Source organism: Podarcis tiliguerta (assembly GCF_965153285.1).
Source record: "Podarcis tiliguerta genome assembly, chromosome: 7".
In the NCBI taxonomy this organism is placed as follows: Eukaryota; Metazoa; Chordata; class Lepidosauria; order Squamata; family Lacertidae; genus Podarcis; species Podarcis tiliguerta.
The window spans coordinates 74,206,535-74,222,082 of record NC_139540.1 but is presented as its reverse complement, the minus strand read 5'-3'; the positions used below and the strand labels follow the sequence as shown (position 1 = coordinate 74,222,082).

General features: G+C 41.9%; 1 protein-coding gene across 1 annotated transcript; it reads right to left on the bottom strand.

Annotated features, from left to right (window-relative positions):
* Positions 1–2,112: 2,112 nt before the first annotated feature.
* MARCHF11 (membrane associated ring-CH-type finger 11) lies at positions 2,113–15,332 on the bottom strand. The gene is made up of 4 exons (XM_083449622.1): positions 14,753–15,332; positions 10,171–10,326; positions 4,671–4,863; positions 2,113–3,282 (listed from the first exon to the last, which is right to left on the bottom strand). The coding sequence occupies exons 1-4, from the start codon at positions 14,993–14,995 to the stop codon at positions 2,960–2,962; spliced, it is 915 nt and encodes a 304-aa protein (XP_083305748.1). The 5' UTR covers positions 14,996–15,332; the 3' UTR covers positions 2,113–2,959.
* Positions 15,333–15,548: the final 216 nt, after the last annotated feature.

Below are 15,548 nucleotides of genomic sequence, written 5' to 3'. Positions count from 1 at the left end.
CCTGGCAGAGGGAAAGCAAGCCTTTAAAATAGTGTTCTACAACAGGTTGCCAGGTCATGCGACCAAGCTAATTCTGCTTAAAATGCAGTCTAAGTCCCTCCTCTTTGGACCTGCCCCTGCCACACCCAAGGAACCCTAATTTTGGGGAGACTTACACCACCCTCGGAGGGACGCGGGTGGCACTGTGGGTTAAACCACAGAGCCTAGAACTTGCCGATCAGAAGGTCGGCGGTTTGAATCGCCACGACGGGGTGAGCTCCCGTTCCTCGGTCCCTGCTCCTGCCAACCTAGCAGTTCGAAAGCATGAAGGGCAAGTAGATAAATAGGTACCGCTCCAGCGGGAAGGTAAACGGCATTTCCGTGCACTGCTCTGGTTCGCCAGAGGCGGCTTAGTCATGCTGGCCACATGACCCGGAAGCTGTACGCCGGCTCCCTCAGCCAAGAAAGTGAGATGAGCGCCGCAACCCCAGAGTCGGTCACGACTGGACCTAATGGTCAGAGGTCCCTTTACCTTTACTTACACCACCCTCACCTCAGCCAGCTGAGCAACTTATACCAGCATCTCTCCAGCTAAGTCAGGGTTAGAGACTTACCAGATTCCTGGCTCAGTCAGAGTTAAACCAGAGATCTGCTGCATCCTAAGCTGCTCGTCCTGCCAGATCTTTTCATAGTATTGCCTTCTTAATGCAGTTCAAGAGCATGTATGTTTACTTAAAAGTATCACTATAGTCAACAGGACTTTTCACAAGTAAGTGTGCATAGGTTGCATAGGATTGCACAGTCTTAGTCACCTCAAAAAGGAAAAACTGAGCAACTGCGTTGTCAAGCCTCAAGCTCTGGATAAATGAGCACACTAGTCACTGAATTCATGTCATCCAGGGATTTCAGAAGGATAGGAATAATGAAGAATAAGTAAAGTTAATGGCAGTTCAGTCTGAAAGAGGCTGAAATCTGAAGAAAAATGAGGGCTGCAGGCTGGCAACAATTATTTACAGTAGCTCTCCAATGTATCATTCAGCCACATTTTCAATCAGCTTTGAAATTCAGAAGGAAAGAACAAAAAGGAATGACTGTGATTTTGAATAATTTTAACAGGTTTACTAGATTCTTGTGTTGTTGTTTTTTTAAAAAAGAATCTATACTGAATTCCAACTCTATCCAGCACATAAATTCTCAACTGCCTAGAGTGACTATCCTAATTAAACCCAATATTTCTTCTTTGTTACTTTGCTTAATCTGTTGGTCTGTCCTGTTGTGGACAATGAGAGAAACAAACAGGGTAGGAAAGCAGAATTCTTCCATGGTGCAAATTGGCGAGCTCTCTTACTCAAATGAAACTATCTGGAGCTAACAGCCTTTTGATTAAAAAAGATTGTAGGCCCCATGCAATAGTAACTGGTCATTACACGAAATAAAGTTTTTTTAAGGTTCAATAATTTGCATCAGTTATGTTTAATGAATATCACATTGACAGTGGCTCTTAGTGCCACGTGACTTGCTAATTCATGATCTAAAAACCTCATATTCAAGACCTGTAGTATGCTTTTTGATGTCCTTAAAAACTAATACAGTACCATGTTCTGGTTCACCAAATTTCCCACCTAATTGCCCAACTATATAGGCCTTCTAGGTCTAAGCCATGTGAAGAAGGTTGTAAAAGCTCATTTTAAAAATGCATTCAAGCCTCGGTACCATACATACTGAAACTATTGATTTCAAATGGGACTTAAGCACTGCTAACTCTCCAAAGGATAAGACAACATAACCTTTTTTTTTTGGTTCCTATATCCTCATTGTGGTGAGCAAAAAATGATGAGAGGCCTGGTTTGCACAAATCATTTTTTTCAGCTCTTTTCTTCTTCCAGTCTCACAAGATAAAGTTGTCTAGGTACCATAGAAGCTCCGTTGATGCAAGAGCTTTGTATTGGTGCTCTTTGTGATCAAAGGAAAAATAGTATTTTTCCCCCCTGCAGTGATGGCAAGTCTTTCTGGGACCTTATTTTCTAGTGGAAAGAGAAGTTTGGCTCTAAATCTTAAATTTTAAATGTATTGAATTAGGTAACATAAGAAAGATACAAAGAAGAAGAGAAGTCAAATACAATGAGGAAATACTTCTTTCAATTTAACTGAATTTAATTCTCGTGAAACTGAGAAACAAATCACTCCAGCTAAATCAGAAGTCCAGAACACAATTCTGGAAATCTACCCTGCAATGGAGTGTTTAAGCGAATGCTGATTTTCTTTCATTAATTTGGCAAAAATAGTCCATAGTACATATATTATTAAATATTGATAACAGTATTCTTATTACCTAGATGACATGAAATAAGGCTTCCGAATTAATTCAGAGATTTTCAGCATTCTCATTCTTACAAAACTGTTTGTCTTTTACCCATCAGTTTTGAGCACAGATCTTCCATGAACTTTAAACTTTATTTCATTTTTGATAAATCCAGAATACAAGCCCCCACTTCCCTTTACTCTCCCTGCACTATACATTTCCCCCAGACAAAAATCAAAGACATACCTTTACCCAACTGGAAGTAACACATTGGATGAATTTGATTGGTATACTAAACGCAAGCCATCCAATTAATCTTGTTTACATGTCCTGAAAATTATAGATGGCTTAGAACTTTGAAAATACACTTAAAACTATCAAAAATAGCTGTAGTTTAAAATATTTGTCTCCACATTATTAAAGCTATTGTTAAATTATATTTTTATAAATGCCGAGTACAAATAGATAAAAAGTGATAAATCATGGTATAAAAAGAAAGAGACCCTTTTCAGGAAAATGTATTTGCAATTCAACTGATCATATAAAAGCATAAATTAAAAAAAGTTTATATATTTTTATGTGCTATGGTTTCACCATTCATTGTAACTACATTCCAGAATACTGCAAGAGAGGTCAGGGCACATTGTTCTTGTGCATGTAGCACAGTGACCATAACTTTTACACTGAAGTCACTCTCATAACCACCTCTCCAGAGCTGTTGTCATCTGATGAATCCTCCTGAGGTCGCATTCGACTGAAGAGATGTAACAAAACATAGCCACACTGAAATCTTGGTGAGGTTAACTGTGTTGGATGAACTAAACTTCTGTTTCTAAATGCATTTAGTGGTAACCACAAAGTCCTCGATGTTGTGGATTCTCCTCGGTTGCTCTCTTCTATGTCTGTAGCTTTATCATAATTTAATACATCCCAGTGCAGATTGACAGCCCGCCAACGCTTAAATACTCTGCAAACTGAGGCCCCTTCATGCACAATAAGTCCTGAAAGTAAAAGAAACAAATTATTCACGCCCTCAGTTCTTCACACCGAGCACATTTATTTGTTAAATAAGTGGCATTAGAATTGAATTAGTATCCTGAGCCAAAGCACAGGTAAACTCAAGTAGCTGAATTACAGGTGGCCAGGACCCATTTATATATGTTGTAATAAACTGATACGCATCCAGGCATTTTATTTTTTTTTGGTTCTGAGCAAGAGAAAATGATGGTTTTTAAACTTATACTATCATAAATGTTTCATTTGTTTGCTGAATCAGTATAAGTTGGCGACACAGCACTTACATTATAAACCTAATCAATTACATTATAAATCTGATCAATTATATAATTATATAATTTATTAAAGGCCAGCCTTTAAAGAAAGAAAGCTAAATATAAACAACTGTGACTTTTTGTCTTAAGAATTATCTTGTTGGATTAGACCATCTGGTATATGTAGTCCAGCAATGTGCGTACATGCATGTACTGTGTGTGTACATATACAATAAATTAATGCAGTGTGAGACTCAGACACTGCAACAGCGAAGTATGCTAACCCTGCAGGTGCTAATATAAAACCTGTAGCTACAACTGAGCCATAATTAAGCCCTTTTAACCACTTCTAACATTATTATTAATTTGTTATTTGCATCCCACCTTTCTGTTCATCAAGTTCCCCCAAGATGGCTAGCAACAATACAAAGTGGAACAAATTAAAACGATTGCACGCACGTGCGCGCGCGCGCACACACACACACACACACACAAAAGAAGCAAATTTAAAAAATGCAACAGGGACATCAGCAGACAACAAAATCAAAGACATGTTCAAGTTTCATTGAAGCCAAACACCTTGTAAAAAACCCAATGTTTTCACTGTGCATCAAAAACGAAACAAAGAGAGAACTAAATGAGTTTCTTATGGGACAGTATCAGCCTGGATACCACCACTGAAAACACTCTAGTGACCACCTGCCGCACCTCAGACAGTGGGGGTAGGGATACAAAACAGAGCCTTAAATGATTATTTGGGTAAGCAGGTGGGTTCAAACAGCAGGAGACTTAAAGTACTTTGAATTGGGCTTGAAAACAAACTGAAAATCAGTGGAGATGATGTAATAAATACTGGACCTATATGCTCCTTGTGTCATGTCCCAATCCCTTTGATATGCCAGGCTTTGTGTACAAATAACTGCTGCTGGGCAATTTTAAAATCTTTGCTTTATTTATTGTTGATTAAAAACTTTACACTTGAGAACTTTGCTGATGTATGATTTCTACTTCCTGAAGAAACAGACATACATTTATATATGTAAGAAAAAAAGCATATTCCAAATTATTTCTTATCAACTTTAACAAAATGAATGAATGATTTCATTTTTTGACCTTACCTATGCACACCAGATCCATAAAACCATACATTCCATAGCAGATTTGAAAAAGGACATCTTTTCTTTGCCATACTGCATAAGGACTGAAGGCTGACCACAGAAGCCAAGTTACACTTGCTACTAAGAACAGTGATCCCAACATTACAGCAATCATCTGCACTTTCTCAACCAGAGTTACAGTAATGCTTTGCCACTAGAAGGAAGAAGACATAACAAGGTATAAAATGTTTACAAAAACATTGAAGGTCTGTTATGACAACCCATAAAAATGTTCATAGAGCCTTTTTACATGTATGCTGCATTATACCTGTGCAATAGGCTCCTCCATCCCTCTCATTAAATCTGCTTAAACTTGAAGAAGTTTAAATAACAGCTTGGAGTGTCACACAGAAATGACACGCTGCTTAGAAATGACAGTTAAATACTTGGTGCAAATATAGAACCATGTGAACACTATAATTAATATTTATAAAAATATTTATATATCACTATTCATAAAAATATCAGTGCCATTTACAAGAATTATACAATAAAAACCACATTAAAATGTTGAAATAAGAAATCACCTAACAGTTATGAGAAAATATATTCCTAATTTCCTGCGTAAACTTTATATGTACTTAACAGTGTAATTCTATACACTGAAGAAGAATGATTAAAAAACTTCCACTGTTTTCAATGAGACTTAATCCTAGGAAAGTAGGTATACAATTGAAAATTATCTCTACCATGGAAATCAGAAAAACTTTAAAAGCTTTTGACTTAAGCTGAGTCAATAGATGGACTATACTTGAAAAATATCTCCAGGGAAATCCTGCTACATAAAACAATGTTGTTTGTGCAAGAGAAAGAGAAAGAAAAACCAAAATATGCTCATGTGGAAAATAATTTTATCCTTCCAAAATGCTCTTTTTAAAAATGTAGAACCCAACATTATTTTTGATGAAGGAAAAGAACAATGCTCAGCCAAAATAATTTTTTAAGCTTGTCAGCTTCGGCTATTTAGTAAAACCTCTGGAAAAAAAACAGTGAGAGAAGCTATCAAATTACAGGCATTTTGGTTATAGCTATTTCCTCACATTTATCAAAGAAAGACAGAACTACATTCATCACTACAATGGTTACATCTCAAGTTCATAACCATATGAACATTTCATATGTTGCTTCAATGAAATTTTAAAAGATTGGTTTTTTTAATGTCTTAAAAGTATGTGCTAGAATAATACATAAAAGAATTGTTCTATTCTTACTAGTGTACTGGTATTAGTATATAACCATGCAGTTGTGGGAGACCTTAAATGTAGAAAATAATGGCAGCAGTGTTAGCCCATAAGAGAAATCCTGAAACCATATTATGACAATGCCTTTATTACAATAAAATAAAAACAAAACCACAAAATAACGTGCAAACTTTTAGGTTCTCCCAAGCTCTTCAACATCTAACCTGATGATTAATATTGGAAAACATGAAAGCTTGCACACTATTTTTTGTCATTTTCAGTTTTTCTGGCTACAGAAAAATTTCCCTGGAAATAAAATTGGTTTCAGTTACCACAAGCTCTACCTCCCATTTTTCCCAGTAGGCAACAGTCACCATTGCTCTCTACTTCAGTTAGAAATTATACCAGGGCCAGCCGCAGACATTTTGGCACCTGAGGCAAACCACAAAATGTTCCCCTCCCCACCAGGGAAGAAGGGATGAGTGAAGATGTACATCAGGAACAAGGGGAGAATAAACATCTACATTGGGAGCAAGGGCAAGAGGAGACCAGCAGCACCTCCTATTCACCAAGGGGCAGCTGTAGAGCTGGTACGGGGGGGGGGGGCAGCTGCTGAGGAGGATGCAGATCCAACACAGCTATCACTGCCACTGTGGCAACAACAGCAGCAGCAGGCAATGTATTCCTTGGAGGCTGGATCTGTTGCCCCCGTGGATCCTCCCTCCCAATGTGGTCACCTCACCTTGCCTCATGGATGGGCCGGTCCTGGATTATGCCCTATGTAAGCAATTGAGATAATGGAAAGAGGAATTGTTGGCAGCCAATAAGCATGGATCAACCCTGTTTGTCTAACAGAATATACACCAAAACAGATTCCCCCCACCCCAAGTTATTAGCACTTTGGACCAGGATGCATAACCACGTGGGCTAGGAAACCAGGGTAGGAGTGGCGAGAAGTAGAAGAAAGAGGGATGACAGCAGATGAAATAAGCCCTGTGACCTTGGCATAGTGAGGTGTCAGCAACTCACGATAGATCCTTTCATTGTCTCTGGGAGACAATGTGACTAGAATGTTCATGTGATCTTAACGGAATTGTGCCTAGAGGTTCTTTGCCAAATAAGAGAATTACTACCGACATTAAATATTTCTATGTGTCAAATCAAAGAGAAGCATGACTTGTCAGAGGAATGCTGTTGGGTGAGAGCATCCCCCCTCCCAAATTGAATGAGACATAATACAGTCTAATCCTCTTAGGTGGTCTGGAAATCTAGTAATACAACATGTGAGGGGTGCCATGAGAGCCAACATGCTATCTCTGCCCCCTTATCGTATTGCTCTCTATGAGTTGAAGGGTCCCTGTTCCTACTCATGTATGGTCTTTGTGGGATATAGGACCCTGCTTCAGACAGCTGCCCTTCAACTCATGAAGGGCAATGAGGCAGAACTAGCGCATTCATCTCCTCATCCCCTTCCCCATCCAGCCAATGGGTTATAGTCCCAGATTTCCAGAATCCCTAAAGAAGGCTTTAGATCAATTCACAAGGGTGGGGAGTAGTGGGGAAAGCGTGTGCTAAAAGTTTGTAATTTAATCTGTATGGGGAAATATGTATGTTTTGATAGTGGTGCTGAAAAAATAAGTGCTTTGATAACTTCCTAACAGAGAGGTAGAATGAACAGGAATAAATGTCTTGCACATTTTACACATTGTAGCTGCCAAGCTCTTTATGTATTTGGGAGCAACAGAGTGAAGACAAAAACTGTTTCAATACTAAATGATAAAATATTACAAAGTCTATTGGGAAGAGTGAATTATTGTGCCCTATTCTACCCAGGTGAGTGAAACTCCATTTATCACTGAAGAGAGATAGGAAACATTCTCTTCTGGACAGCCTTCTGGGAGCCATATGCCAGTGGCAGGTGGAGCCAGAAACAAAAGTGGACATGGTAACAGGCAGAGCCATTAATATGAATGCAGCTTCTGTAGACTAGTTTCTACACACATTCTCACACCCTTCTGGATCCTCCATCCAGGCAAACAAGCAAGATTATCAGCCCAGCAAAAAAACTCCAAGAGGGTGCAAAGCAAAGCTGGGGGTGGTATGGCCTGGGCGAGGGTGGGTGTGACTAGGGAGTGGGGCTGTGGAGATTGTCCTGAGTGCCAGATAGATAGGCCTGAAAGGCTTAATTCACCCCACAGCCTAAGCTTGTCCATCCCTGGTCTTAGAGATTTAACTAAATAAAGGAAGTGACAGGTTTTCTGTCAGATTTAACCTATAGGGTTAATCAGAATTTCCAAATTTAAGATAGCTAGGAATTTTAGAAATAGGGCTAAAAATGCATTTTTTTTTTAATTCTAGTCCAACTCTCTTCTTTTTTTAATGTATTTTTATTAAAGATTTTCTTGGTTTACAAAAAAATATGTGTAATCTCTCTCTCTCTCTTTTTTCTCCAAGTAACATTTTTTACAGATCAGTTTCATTTGTTGAGACATTATGAAGAAGAGGGGGAAAGGGGGGGAGGGGAAGATGGGTGGGGGTGGGTGGCGATATTTCTATTATACTTAATATATGTGTGGTTTTGTGTCAGGGTCGCTTGAGCAGGTCTCTGCTATGCACTTGTGTTCCTTTGGTGGTGAGAGAGGTTGGGGTTGGCCTAGGGCATGGTTGTCTGGTTGTTTGTTTGTTTGTGATTGGCTGTAGTGATCTTTCATGTGTGAGTGGGGTGGGTGGGTGCTTTCGATCAGGTTAGCCATACTGATTTGTATGCTGTTGGTGGTTTCTTATCGTTGTCTTGTTGGGCTGTGTATGTGATAAAGGGGAGCCATACCAGGGTGAAGGCATTTTCTTCCATTTGTCCCCGTGTCAGTTTCAGTTTATTGGTTAGTTTTTCTAATAAGGCTGTTTCCCATGGAGGTGCACCCTCTCCAGCATTTTGGTGAGGTTCCTGGGCGTATTAGTGCTAGTTTTTTGGGTGTTAGGTACCACCTGTAGGTGAGTTTCAGAGTGAGTTCTTTTCTTTTTGTTGATATGGATTTAAAGCGGGGTTTAGACCACATTCTGATCCATTGAGTGGGATTAATCTCATAGTCTATGTCATCTTCCCATTGTTTTTTGATTTTGTCTAGGGGGTTTGTGGGATTTTGGAGTAGTATTTTGTATATTGCGGATACCATTCCTTTACCGTGTCCCTTTGTTGTTAGGAGGAGGTTTTAGAAGGTTGTCAGGGGCCTAGTTGCTGCTGATTTTACTGCCGGATTGTTTAAGAGGGCATGTAATTGGTGTTGTGCTAACCAGGGCATTTGGGTGTCTTCTAGTTTGTTTTGTATTTCTTGTGTTGGCAAAGGTTTGTTATTTTTTAAAAAGTCTATTAGGCGATAGAAGCCTTTGGTTTGCCAGGTTTTTATCTGGAGGTTTTGTGCTACATAGTGGAATAATGGGTGGTACACCAGGGGAATTAGTGGGGATGGGGTTGGGGATAGTTTGCCTAGTCCAACTCTATTCTAATTGCAAAATTTGTTATCTACATTGGGTGGGAACTCCATCAATGGAAACCCTGTGCAAGGACTTCTGCTTGTACAACGGCGCTTTACCCCCCTTCCCCTGTGTGCCCCCCACCAGAGGTGCCCTGGATGACCAAAATTTGTTGTGCACACCCCTCCCAGCCCTTGAGCTGTGCTGGGCTTTGAAGAGGCGTAAGGGCTCCAACAGTACAGTGGATTAATACACCGGGTTTGCAAAATCCCAGTGCAAATGGCAGCTTCAGTGGAGGAATTTTCATCAGAATCACAGCATGAGAGAAATGCGCAAAGGCGCATTTAACATCATGTCTACAAAAATATTGCACACTGATATCAACCCTTGTACCTTGGACAATGTAAAGGAGCAAAAATCTGGCAAAATCGGCCCTTAATTTCTCAGGATAATCTTCACTATATCATTTCAACTTGCACGTTACTGATTTAGAGATTTGGCACTTATCAAAGCACTGCCAGGCATAATTTAATTTCTGGAGCAATCCTATGTTGTCAAGCGAATTTAAGCAGAACCTAAACAGCTCTTAAGGTATGATGAAGTTAAGAACTTCTTTAATGCCTAAGCTTGATGTTACCATATTTTTCCTCACTGATGAACTGAATGGGAAATATTTACTGTGTCTTGGATAAGGACATGCAGACTCAGTGAATGGAGATCAGTTAATAAAATGATGAATAAACCAAAGTATAAAAAAATGTTACTGTATTCATACAGTCTGTATGATTATTGGAATTTTGAAATGTTACCTGACAAGGCTTTTTCATTTTAATTGCTATAACATGGTATCTGTAACAGCAGAGTTCACAAGTCCAGGACCCTCTTTCACTAATCCATTTCAATAGGCAAAGTTGATGTGTATACCGAACTGACCCATCACATCGACAGGGATTTAACAATTCACCCTAGGAAAAATAACAAATAGGGTTAAATGTCATAATAAATATAATATTAAGCTTCCAAATCCTTGAACAGTGTCTCTTAAAATCAGTTTGCCGGCATTTTTTAAAAAAAATATATTAGCTGGAATAACCTCCCCTGGCCCCGACCACCAGTTTATTTTGGAAATATTATTCAATAGTCTCCAATCCCAGGGTCACAAAAAAGAAAGGAAAAACATATAGACAAATTAACTCTTTGAGCAAAGAGCAATACTATTTGTATTGTATTTGCAAAAATGTTCATTTGCAATTTTTGAAATTTTTGCACTCTATGTACTAATAAAAAATGCGTGACATCCAAGGGACCTTCATATTTCAAGGTGTTTTATATAGTGCATACAATCATTTTAGAGCAATAAAGTAAGGTTGCATTTATTCTGGTGGCATATGCATTTTTTGTCATGAGAGTGCACAGGCCACGCCTGTAATATATATGATGAGCTCTGAAATTGGCTTGCCAGTGAGCATTAATGGTGAATGTGGCATCTAATAATATCTCCTGCAGCTTAACAAGAGTCTCAAATCTAAATGTCCATCTTAAAATAATGCAAATTTTGAGATTTTTTTATATGCCTAGAACACTTAGGCATATGTAGGTAACATCTGAGTACAGATTTCAACATTCACTGAGTAAGTCTTTGTCATTTGGTGATTCATCAGCCTCTTTCCTTGGCTCCCGCAGGTCCATGCCTCCCTTCTTGCATAAAATTAAACCTTTCCCTAACGCCTTTCCAAGAATCCTAAAGCTTCTTTCCCACTGCTTCACAAAAACTTAAAATTCCAAATTCCAAAGAGTAAAACTAATTACGCCACCATACAAAAAGTGTAGAATATGCAAAGAAACCATTACTAGACATATCTAATATACATAGTCACATATTCTGTACCGCTGCAATGCAGAATTCCAGAGCATCACATTAGACTATGTTGGAGTTTTGTCATCCGCTTACAAACAATCACCCACAACAGATCACTATCACCAGCACACATCCTGTTGAAGTAGCTCTTTACTGTAGTCTGGAGAAGGGAAGTCTCTTGACGTTCACTGCAGAAACCTTGGAAGAAATTCAGTTGCTATCTGCAATCAGTTTTCACTGCATAGAAACTTTGGGCCCATTAATTTAAACAGCACAGTGAACCACAAAGTGAGCCATAAGGTTTCAAACACAGGAAACTGTCACCTGATAAAACAGCTCTAAGGCTGTAATGACAGATTTAAGAATTCCCACTAATTTTGTAGAATAAGCAAGGGAACCAAGTGGGGGAATACGGAACTCTTTCTGTTTTAAGTTGACAGCTTTGACTCTTTATTAATGACTTAGAGAAAGAGGGGACAGTAGGCATTAAACTGTGGATTATACAAAACTAATAGTCTGGAAATCCTTTCAAAGAGTGGTTACAAAATCCAGCGCTATGTCAATAAATTAAAGATATGGAAATGTAAAAAATGGAACATGTACGCACCAATGTAAAGTACTGTATGACTGGGGGATATTTGGCTAGCAATTTGAGATTTCTATGAATGATTTAGGACAGCCTTCCTCAACCTGGTGCCCTCCAGATGTTTTGGATTCCAATTCCCACAATACCTGATCATTGGGCCATGCTGGCTGGGGCTGGTGGTAAAAGGTAAAGGTAAGGGACCCCTGACAGTTAAGTCCAGTCACAAACGACTCTGGGGTTGCGGTGCTCATCTCGCTTTACTGGCCGAGGGAGCCGACGTTTGTCCGCAGTTTTTCCGGGTCATGTGGCCAGTATGACTAAGCCGCTTCTGGCGAAACCAGAGCAGCACACGGAAACACCGTTTACCTTCCTGCAGAAGTGGCACCTATTTATTTACTTGCACTTTGACGTGCTTTTGAAGTGCTAGGTTGGCAGGAGCTGGGACCGAACAACGGGAGCTTACCCCACTGCGGGGATTCAAACCGCCGACCTTCTGATTGGCAAGCCTAATTTAGGGTTCCTGGAAACAACAAGTTGAACACAATGTGTCAACGGTGGGGTATTGTAACAAAATAACAATGCCACTGATAATGGGGAAATAGTATTTGTCACAATACATATAAAAATGGAAAAGACTTTACTAAAGGTTGGAGGAGAAGAGTATGGTTACCTTTGACAAACTAGACAGGATATGGAAGGAAATATATATCCTATAAATGGCCTTCTTTGAAGGTTTTTGAGAATAGATTAGGCATAATCTACTGGGTATATGTATATGACATCCTGGTTTAGGGCATACTGTTGATTCAGATAACTTCTTTCTCTACAAATTACCAAGCAGAATGGAAAGATAGTTAATACCAGACTACGTAGAGAAACAAGTCACATTGTTGATAGGTGAAGTTGAGCAGGGAGACATAAATACATCCTTGTGCAGAGCTATACATATACAACTGCATACAGTGTTTAATGGACTGGAGGAAATTGGTATTTAATTGATTTTAAAAAACAACTTCCCTTTCTTATAAGTCTCTGTCTCTTTCTTGGCTCCAGAAAAACACATTCACCTATATATGAAGTCTAGGTTGGCAGTGAGAAAAAAATGAGATTGAGGGCTAATATTAATGGAAAATCAAAGAATCATAGAATTGTAGAGGTGGAAGGGGATCATCTAGTCCAACCCTCTACAATACAGGAATCTTGACGATGTAGTGCTGGCTGCTTGTTGAGGTTTGAGAATCATGCCTCCCTTCAGGTGCCTTGTAACTTCCTACAGTTTGACAGTTCCACAGGAAAAGGTATCACACTACCTACAAAACAGCATGATGTGTATCTATGAGCAGCAGTAATAAGCACATGTTACCCTCTAACAACCCAGCTCCATCCACTTAATATTGTAAGTGATAGATACACCACTGTGCTTGCCAATAGCTTTAGTTTCTGTTTTCAAATACATATTTATCCCCACTGGCCTATTCATCAGTATTCCGCATTCTCTACCACCTGCACTTTTACATCCAAAAATGACCAGTGCCTCTACTGCTTATAAACACTGGTTAGATGTACATGGTTCCACACAACTTCTCTGCATAATACCTCACACAGGAATTGGCAATTAAGTTACGACATACTTATGATTTAATAACAAATAAACTTTATCCATATTTGCTCCCACCAAGCCTAGTGGGGGCATGACTACTTAGCGGTTAAGTCTGAGGATCTCCCACGCTTAAAATTTATAAACAAGCAAGCAAATAAATAAAACAATTATCCATTTCTGCTCCCATCAAGCCTAGAAGAGGCATGTCCATTCCGCTTCCTTGTCACAGTGCGTGGCACAGTTAAGTCTGCAGATCTCACACTTACAGATATTTGTTTATTTACTATGAAGTTGTATCTGCTACCACCAAGCCCAGAAGGGGCATGACCACTCCGCTTCCTTGCCACAGCGGGTGGGGCAGTTAAGTCCGTGGATCTCACTTTAATAATAAATAAACAAATATTTGTATCTTCTCCCACCAAGCCCAGAAGAGGCATGACCACTCTGTTTCTTTGCCACAGTGGGTGGGGCAGTTAAGTCCATGGATCTCACTTTAATAAATAAGCAAGTAATTATGGGCATCTGCTCCCACTAAACCTAGAAGGGGCAAGACCACTCTGCTTCCTTGCCACGGTAGGTGGGGCAGTTAAGTCCGTGGACCTCACTTTAATAATAAACAAACAAATATCTGTATCTGCTCCCACCAAGCCCAGAAGGGGCATGACCATTCTGCTTCCTTGCCACAGTGGATGGGGCAGTTAAGTCCATGGATCTCACTTTAATAAATAAATAACGAAGCAAGCAATTTTGGGCATCTGCTCCCACTAAACCCAGAAGGGGCATGACCACTCCACTTCCTTGCCACAGCAGGTGGGACAGTTAAGTCCGTGGATCTCACTTTAATAAGCAAGCAAGCAAGCAAGCAATTATAGTCATCTGCTCCGCCTAAACATAGAAGGGGGTGGGGCGTTTAAGTCTGCGGATCTCACACTTACAAATTTAATAGTAAATTAATAAATATCTGTATCTGCTCCCAGCGAGCCCTTGAAGGGGCATGGCGGATCCGTTTCCTAAGTCAATGGGATCACCTCGGCGGTCAACCCCCCCCCCCAGCCCCAGCCACCGCTCCGGTACTGTTACTATCCCGGCGAAGCGAGACGCGGGATGCCCCGCTTCCTCGTTGGCGCCGCCGAGCTTTCCCTACGGCGGCGGCTGGCGCTGTCCGCGGTGCTGACGGCCGCCCTCGCCGGCCCGGCGTTGGAGAGCCACGTGCGCGCGGCTCCCTCCTTCCCTGCCCGCCCCCCCAGCCCGCGTCGTGTCATTTTAACGAAGGCGCGTGTGGGGAGGTGTTCCGAGTCTCTCCCCCCCCTCTCTCTCTGCGCCCCTCCGTCCCGCCTCAGCGCTCACCTGCTCGGCGCCCTGGAAGCAGATCTTGCAGATGGGGCCGGCGCCGCCCCCGCCGCCATCCCCGCTGCTGTTGCTGCACACCGAGCGCGTCTCGGGCTTCTCTCCCCGGACGGACCCGCCGGCGGCGGCCGTTACCTCAGGAGCCGGCGGAGGAGGAGGAGGCGTCGCCGTCGCCTCCGAGCGCGGGGCGGGGCCCTCCGGCGGCTCGCCGGGGCTGCCGCCGCCACCGCCGTTGCTGCTCATGGGGGGCCCCCTCACAGACGCGCGTGCGTGTGTGTGTGTCCCCCCCTCCCACGCACGCCCAGTCTCGCCCCCTCCCCCTCTGCGGAGGGGAGAGAAGGGCTGGGACACGGGCACGAGCCTCCCGGCTGGCTGGCGAGGGGAGCGGTGGCCGCGTGCCGAGCCGCCGCCGCCTCCTCGCGCGCGCACCCCCTCCCTCCCGCGTAGGCTTTAGTGCCGGCGCGCGACTCCCCTCCGCATCTGACGCCTCAGAACGCGGCGGCGAGAGAAACCGTTGGGAGACCGTTGGCGGGCGCGAGCCCAGGTGGGGTGGGGGGAGGGGCGTGGGGATGGGGGAAAAGCGCGCCAAAGGAAGACGCGCGCCTCGTCACTCGCGGAACCGCCGCATAATGAAGCCGGGCACACGCACTCTGCCGCCCCCCACCCACCCACCCCCCAAAATAGTGACTGGCGACGTCCCTCAGCCACCCGCCCTCCCTCCCCGTAGACATAGTTGCCTGGCTACCTTTCCCCTCACCTCACAAAGGGGCTAAAAGTCCTCTTCTTGTGGGGGTCA